Here is an 8,663-nt window from a genome sequence, read left to right on the forward strand (position 1 = left end):
CTCTTGTATATAAAAACGAAAAGAATTCAACATTTGTAGAAAGAATAATAATACATAATAAAAATATTTACATCCTACACCACTATAGTGCCACAAAAGTGACACCTCTGTATACTTTGTGATTATGCGTTTGTGCTGATGTTGGTTCTACACCCAATAATGGTAAACCTTCAGACCAATCGACGCAGATTCACATTCGATTTAGCTTATCCGTCTGTCTGTGTGTTCATATAAAGTTTGTGCGTAATTTCCAAGACAATTTGATGAAATTTGATACATACTTTTCATTTGGAAATGGTTTATATCGGTCTATTGTTTTGCCTAGCTTCCATATAACCATGTCCTTCGAATAGGGCTTTTGGGCTTATATTTATGTTAAGTAATTCTGACGATTTTTTAAATGGCCGTCCTCATATGATTTGACTTTCAATAATTATAGACAGTGGGACATTTTTACATATTCTTACTCAGAATTTGTATAAAAGACTTTTGGTTGTTAAAGAAAATATTCAAATATCAACTAAAGGTTGATTTCAGAACGACATTTTCAGTTTTTTTACTTTTTCTTTATGAAATGTTAAAAATTTCAGTTTATTTATAAATAAAAACAATAATTTATTTACTTAATTATTTTTATGATTTATTGAAATAAGTGTAGAGTTGGGTTGGTTGATTTTTTATAATTAAATTATGATTGTTAATCATACATATAAAATGATGTGTAATTATAAAATCAATAAATCCAAAAATTTAAGAACATATAATGCTGAGATAATGTATTATAATTCAAATTTTTCTATTACCCTTTAATGTAAGGTAATCTTAATAAATTTGCTATTCTTTTTAATTTTCCTTTTTCTTGGCTGCTTCTTGTTTATCATTTTTGCCACCAGTTTCAGCATTAACTTTTTTACTTTCTTCAGGTTTTTCTGTGTTAGTTGGTTTTGGTTTGTCCTCACTGGCATTATCCTTTTTCTCTACATTCTTTTTAGTGTTTGTGTCAGCAGTAGTTTTCGTTTTACTTGGCCCAGCAGTTTTCTTTGTGTTACTAGTTGTTGTGGTCTTTTGTCCCTCTGTTTTTCTGGGCAGCAATTTGATAAACTTTGTTTTAGTTAAGGGTTTTCGGGCTTCTTTTTCATGCTTATGTATTCTGATCAAGCAAGAACGTATAGCCGTCTTAAGACGTGAACTTAAACTTTCAAACTTTAGTTTCTCGTGTTTTTTCAAGAAGTTGATATCGCGGCGATATGCCTCTATCTTTGAACTTTTATTGGAAATTTTCTTTACGACCGAAAATGATTCCTGCTTCTTTCTTAAAGCATTATCACATTCAGCCTTTAGATCCATTAGTGGTTGAAGTTTTTCAAGGGGATGTACAGCTAAAGCTTTCGCCTCAAGATCTTCAAAACCACATTCATTCATTAAAATTCGAATACGTTTTTTATAGGCTCCACCAAAACGCTTATTAGTATCAATACCCAAACGCTTGGCTGCTAGGAATAACTGTTGTTTTTTCTTTCTCAATGCAATCGATAATTCTGTATAGGATTTACCCTCAGCAGCTTTATTAGCAATTTGTCTATCGTTTCTGGGATTTGATGAAGTTGTAATGGCGCGTGTTTGAGCCGATGATGACCTCATAACCTTTTCATACTGTTCATAATCTTTAACGATTTGTGTATGATATTTTTTTGAAAGTTTATCTTTGGCACTCTGTTCTCGTTTGCCTCTTAGACGTTTTAAAATATCCAACGATCTAAGATAAGTTTGTCTGGAGACGCGATTACGTGGTAGTTGACCTCTAATTGGACTCTGTATGAATGAAAATTTTTAAAGAAATTATTATTTAAAATAATTTTGTTTTTAAGCAGCGTATTAAGTAAACATAAAACTACTTTTTAGGTTTAGTTAAAATTGATTTTAAAAATTAATAAAAGTCATTATGTAAAGTAAACATTTAACATTTTGAGACAAATTTAAAATCTAATATTAAAAGTACCTATTTCCTGAACCCATTACCAAATACGGTTACAATTTAGTACACTAAACAGCTTAACTATTCTACTCAAACGCGGACAAAGCAAATTGGAAACAATAATAATAATAGTGAAGAAGATTACCTTGCTTTTCTGCGTTTTTTTACCTATAACATGTTTCTGACTGATTGGTTCCTCTAAAGCCTCTAATTGAGCAGTGTCCGGTTATTACCCATCCTAAAATCCTTATAGTCTTCCTGTCCAATCCTAATAGCATTCTATTTGCTTTTGGATTTAACTTCGGCCATAGCGTCCTAGAAACCCTAAAATCCAGTCTACTGTACCATGACTGGTTGGCGGAGTTTTTTATAATAATCGAAAATTAGTCTATAGTAATGACGAATTGGGGGTTTTACCGAGTCGACCCTTCTATCAAGCTCCATATACGAGACCTGTCGGGCCAATTCATCTGCAATCTCATTTCCCTGTATGTTACAGTGTCCCGGTAGCCAACACAGCCTGCATGTGTATAACCTGACTAACCCTTCCAGGTCCCTTTTGCAGCTGTTTACCAAGATAGAATGTAACGTTTAACACTGCAAAGCTTTAAGAGCTGACTGACTATCAACATAAATCGTCACTTCCGACCCCCTAGTAATGTGTCCGAAAGTCTTTAGGACACTCTTATGTTGTTATCTACCAAATAAACTCCTGCACTTGTGCACAGAGTTCATCTTGGATCCGCCAGTGAAAACTGCACATCCCTCAAACAGTATTTCGGATACTTCCCACCCATCCCTTCTAGCATTCACTATTGAGGGTGTTACTCCGAAGTCCAGGGTCGTAACCAAATGATCAGAAATACTCTCCGTACTTCCCTCAATTCCTGTTAGACCTACCTCGTACAATATTCTAGTGTGGCCTACCCGCTTTGGTCTTCGGTTAAAATCCGCCTAATTTTAATTTAACAGCAAGTTACGCATAGTTTAACTAAGTAGTAAGAAACCCGCCCTTAGTAAACTAGTCCATATTCTATTGACCGGTACGTATACTGGGCTTGTCGAGAATATTCAATAGTTTTGTCTATAAACTAGTCTATAGACTATTCAGTAAACCAGTCTATATACTATTGACCGGTGAAGCTTGTCGTCAAGATTTAATAGATTTGTCTATAAACTAATCTATTTACCACATCACTGATTAGTCATTAGACTGGTAATTAGACTTTTCAATATATTTATTCAATTTCAAAATATTTCATTGGTTTTATTCCAAATTAATTATTTAACAAAATTCAAATCTCAGAATTAAATATATTTACACTTTTTGTAGTTTTCATGAGATTCTCTTAATCTGCAAAAGAGAATTATAACTTTTAAATTTCTCTTTAGAAACTGCCTTAGTAGTTTTCAATTTGTTCCTTTGACAAAACTTTTGTATTCTTCCTGTAATTTCTTAATATCATAGGCTTTTTTAATATCCATCAGTTGACGTAATGTTTCTATAGATAATATAGATAAAATATTTGCTTCACGTTTATTTAAACCACCTTGCACCATTAGAAATTTTCTATAAGTTTTAGCTACCACTGAGAGTTTTTTAACCGGTTTCTGAGTATCGGGTTTAGCTTGTTTAAGTAATAATTGTTTTAATTCATTAAATTCCCTTAATAACTCTACGGATGTTTTCTCATTATTTGTTTTAGAAATTGGTGGTTTTGATTGTTTTTCAGGTAAATTTTTTAAATTTTGCATGTGAATCTTGATGATATTATAAATGGTATCAAAGTTTTTGCTAGAGTTATTTTCATTTGTTGTTGTTGTTTTATCATTTGATGAAGTGTTTTTTAGTAGCCTATCTTTTGCACGTTTTTTCATGAAATATTCCTCATATTCACTTTTAATCTTAAGATGATATTTTTCATCTAACATTTCGTTGTGCGTTAGAACTGTTTGGGTTTTCTTTTTCTTAAATTTCTCCAAAAGACCCACTGAATTAGTGTACATATGATTGATAAGTTTCTTTACGTATCTCTTGGAAGGAATCTATGTTTAGAGAAGTTTTAAAAAGAGTTTTTACCATTTACAATATAATAAATTATATTTTTATTATATGGTTATTAATGCATAAACTATACGATATGGAAGCAGTCGACTTTGATTATAAAGAATCGAAAAAATGTCAAACAATTCATTACCAAAAAATCACATAAAAACCTTAAATTCCTATTCTTAACTTTAAAATTATGTCCGAATAGTTTATTACAATATAAATTAAAAGTTTTTCAAACATACCTGTGACATCATGTTTCCTACAGATGAACTTGGACCAGACATATCAAAATTACCAATATTACTATTATTAAAGCCCGGTTGGAAGTTATCACCACCCCAATTCATCATTTGATTGCCATTGTTGAAATTATCAGCTGGCGTAGTGGACAACAATGAAAGAAGTGTATTACCAATAGTTTCCAATGCAACATTTGTAGGATCATTAGGAATTGGATTAATTGCATTATTATTATTGTTGTTATTGACATTATCTCTTGGATATGGTTGGGCACGATGTTCCAAGGCTTTGGCACGTGCTATTTCTGGTGAGAAACCTTTACGTATATAACGATTAAACCATTTACGACCAGAACCACTCAAGCCATGGGTAAAATTATCCTCAAAACCTGGACGGGCATAAGGATCATTATTGGAATTGTAGTTATAGTTGTTAGGTGGATTAATATTATTGCCGCCACTCATATTATTACCAGCATTCCAACCCATATTATTCATCATCATATTGTTGTTATTATTATTACCACTATTCCAAGAGCTATTATTAGAATAGTCCATCATATTCATATTTTGCTGCTGTTGTTGCGAGAAATTAGAATAATTTGAATTCGAATAATTCATCATGTTTTGTTGAGACATATTTGAGTAATTATTCATATTTTGTTGTTGCATATTCGAACGATTTGAGTTTGAATACTGCTGTTGCTGCATATTTGAACGATTTGAGGTGTTGGAATACTGTTGCTGCATATTTGAACGGTTTGTATTGGAAAATTGTTGTTGCATATTTGAACGATTATTATTTGTATTTTGCGGCATATTATTGGAACGTCCACCACCATTACCGAAAGAGAACGACATCATATTTTGTTGTTGCATATTATTGGAACGATTATTTTTTTGGTAGTCCATCATATTTTGTTGCGGCATATTAACACGATTGTTTTGCTGTTGTTGCATACCTTGGGACATATTTGACCATTGAGCATTGTTGGAACTGGATTGGTATGAATTGGAGTTGTTGAAAAAATTACCGCCCATACGATTATTGTTATTGCTATTATTGTTATAAGAACCACCACGATTATTTTGAGAACCAAAATTGCTGCTTAACATAGGTGGTGGTGGCGGTGGTGGTGTAGCGTCTCGGCGTTTTCTAACCTCATTTTCTATCAAACGTAATTGTAAAGTATAACCTTCGTAGTCATAGCCATGTCTGGCTTTAACCGCATTGAAAGCATTTCTTTAAAAAAATTGAAAATTTTTTAATCTAATTGCAATATTTATAAAAAATTGATATAAATTGATTTTATTGTCTTTCTTACCTTGCACTGTCAAATTGCACCAATGCATATACCGGATTTGCTCGATGGTTCACATCAATATAGACAAGTTTACCAAAGGCTCTAAAGAAATCATCGATATCTTTAATACGAATATCTGGTGGTAAATTTCCAACATATACACGCTCCATTTTTTGCTTATTTTAGTAGAAAATTTAATTTATTCTTTCTCGGAAAAACTTTTTGTCCACGAAGAAACGTATTTCGTAAACTGTCGATGATGCCGAAATAAAAAATGCCGAAATGTATGCAGTGTTGTCAATATTTTTTTTATAATTTCTTGTTAAACCATGTCACAAAAACGATAAAAATCGCCAGGTTTTGTATTTTACAAAAGCCGCTAGAAAATGTAGAACTAAATCAACAACTGTAATTTACCAATTGAATAATAAATTTTATACCGAAAGTTGTTTAATTTTTAAAATTTATTACAAATAATATAACTTAGAGAAAACACGATAAAAATCTCTAAATATCCCGCTAAAATATATTTTTCCTGATAATGTCAGACAGAAAAAATATCACATTGTCACCATTGATTGTAAGCGTCGCCAAAAGAGGTATGCGCCGTCAAACATTATCAATAGATGTGTAAACTGAAAATTTTTATAAATTTTTATCACTTGGATGACTGATAAATATCGGCGTTAATCTAGTTTTGAAATAGGTATGTACTACTGTCTTAGGACTAAATGGGTCGATTCTTTTATCATTAATTTAACTAAATCATATTTTTTTTTTAATAAACTCGTATGTTATGTAAACTTATTGCTCAGTGGATTGTATTTAAATAATATTCAGGAAAAATACCTTTGTAATATAAGTTTTATTGGCCTTAATGAGTCTTTTTATATTACTGTTTCAATAAATAAAAAAAAATAAATCATATTTTCCCCGTAAAATGGGATTTAAAAATGCTAGCAATCGCAATGGTTGAAGGGATTTTTTTAATAGTATTTTGGCAACTCGATAAATACAAAATTTCATATGATGTTGCCAGACAGTTTTTGTTTAAAAAAAAATCAAAATCATGTTTTAATCACACAACTTTTTTGGTCATATATTTTGTTTCAAAGAAAATAAATTAAATTACTGCCAAAATCAACTTTACACAGATTTATAAAATCAAAAGTTTTTATTTATATTTTTGTACTAGTTATTAATTAAAATAAAAAAATCTTACTGCATCTAAAGCGAAAATCGTACAGTTTTATGCATTGCCATTCCATTCCATATTCCATTTATGATTATTATCTGTAAAAAAAATAAAGTTAACAGATAAAATATTGTAGTATTTCACTCATTTTCCATTGTATTCCAATACATTTTAGATGTATTTTAGAAATTTTTAATTGTATTTTAAAACTTTATGAACATATCAAGATTTTTAAGTTCTGAAATTGCCAAATGTACCTATTTCAGAATTTTTCAAATCTATTTAAGACAATCGTTTTAAGGACATTTTAGAAGATACTTTTATGAAATCTTTTGCTTTTAATAGAACAGGCCAATGAAATTAAAAAAAAACTCAAACACCAGAAACAAAAGTTTACATTTTTGAACAAACTGCGCTGATTCCAAATCTGGAATAATATTACATCGGACATATCGTGTCTTAATCTTTGCAAAAGCCTTGTTTTTGCCAAATTACATTTGGTGAATAAATTTTGAGCTCAGTTTCGGATTTAGTGATACTAATAATAGGTATTCACTGGGAAACGACTTTCCCCAGTATATTGTTCCCTTTATGATGTTATGATCTTTGGATTACAAATTATTTGGCCTGTGAAATTATAATTCTAAATACCTACCATCCGGATTTCTTCTATAGAACTTTATCTTCTCCTGCAGTAATTCGTACTCTAAATCAAGATTTCTGGCCTTTTTTCTTTCATTTTCCATTTGCAGCAAATGCAACTCTTCGCGATATTGGACTTCAACGCTAGAAGGTTTTTCAATTTTCCTAATAGGTGGTGCCGTATCAATAAATACTGGTATTTTCTAAACAAAATATATATAAAACATAAAGAGTTATAAGGACTCAGGGAAATAACAAATCAATATATGTTGATACTTTGCTAATTACCTGTGGTTTGCGAGGATTTTCTAAATCTTTTTTAGCCTGAACTTTTGTTAGTGTCCATTGTGACTTTAATTGTAGTACATTTCTGGGGCCTCCCAGACATTTACTATTAAATCTAAAACAAAATATAAATTATAACAACCAATTGAAAACTATAAATAATAAGCATTACTTCTCTTCAATCTCCAACCAGGCTAATTTTTTTCGCTGATTTGTATCTGTATCTGTGTTTTTATCTTCAATTGCTTTAATCCTTTCTTTTACCAGCCTTTTCAGTAAAATCTGTTGGATATAAGAATGAAAAATAAAATAATATGTATAAGGGTTTTCTAATATAATGAATACCAACTTTATCCTCTTCAATCCAATTGACTCCACGGTTTCTTTTGCTTTTCTTTTCCATTTTTATAAGCATTAAAATGTAATTTTTCAACACATTTTAACAAATACACTTTATAAATAAATAAAACAATATAGTGATGCGTAAACAAAGTTAATGAAGCGAGTATCTGTATAAAAGTCGAATCAATTTGCAAAGGTTATGCTTAACGAATAATTCACTGTTAAAAGTGTTGCCAGATTGTTAAAAATGTTAAAAGTTGACAGTAATTTTTGAATTGAATTAATTAAAAGTTCAAAATTAACTTTTTGCGGCAAATACGCTAAGTTAATTATATTTTAGAGGTAGAATATTGTAAATATATTGAAAAGTAAAAATAAAATCGGAATAAGTCGATATAAAAAAATAATATATTTTACTTAGGGTTCTATAGTTGAAACGAAAAGCCGACTTTTCGACTTTTTGTATTTTATGAAAAGTCGACTTTTCGACTTTTTGCATTTAGTTTAAAGTAGATTTTTTGACGCACATAAAGAAAACAACCCGACGAAAAATAAAACAAACCGTAACAGCTGTTTTATCAAAATAAACATTTTTTTTTGGTGTGGTGAGTTATTTTTGTTTACAAAT

General features: G+C 30.4%; 2 protein-coding genes across 2 annotated transcripts; both read right to left on the minus strand.

Annotated features, from left to right (window-relative positions):
• Positions 1-630: 630 nt before the first annotated feature.
• Positions 631-6,060, minus strand: LOC111686127 (putative uncharacterized protein DDB_G0282133). Its single transcript, XM_023448431.2, has 3 exons — positions 5,593-6,060; positions 4,271-5,510; positions 631-1,812 (listed from the first exon to the last, which is right to left on the minus strand). The coding sequence occupies exons 1-3, from the start codon at positions 5,739-5,741 to the stop codon at positions 844-846; spliced, it is 2,358 nt and encodes a 785-aa protein (XP_023304199.2). The 5' UTR covers positions 5,742-6,060; the 3' UTR covers positions 631-843.
• Positions 6,061-6,730: 670 nt separating this feature from the next.
• LOC111686125 lies at positions 6,731-8,201 on the minus strand. Its single transcript, XM_023448429.2, has 5 exons — positions 8,043-8,201; positions 7,866-7,975; positions 7,697-7,808; positions 7,422-7,611; positions 6,731-6,864 (listed from the first exon to the last, which is right to left on the minus strand). Exons 1-5 carry the CDS (start codon positions 8,106-8,108, stop codon positions 6,821-6,823), a joined length of 522 nt encoding a protein of 173 aa, XP_023304197.2. The 5' UTR covers positions 8,109-8,201; the 3' UTR covers positions 6,731-6,820.
• Between the last annotated feature and the right edge of the window lie 462 nt (positions 8,202-8,663).

The sequence above is a fragment of the Lucilia cuprina genome, chromosome 4, assembly GCF_022045245.1.
Source record: "Lucilia cuprina isolate Lc7/37 chromosome 4, ASM2204524v1, whole genome shotgun sequence".
Taxonomy (NCBI): domain Eukaryota; kingdom Metazoa; phylum Arthropoda; class Insecta; order Diptera; family Calliphoridae; genus Lucilia; species Lucilia cuprina.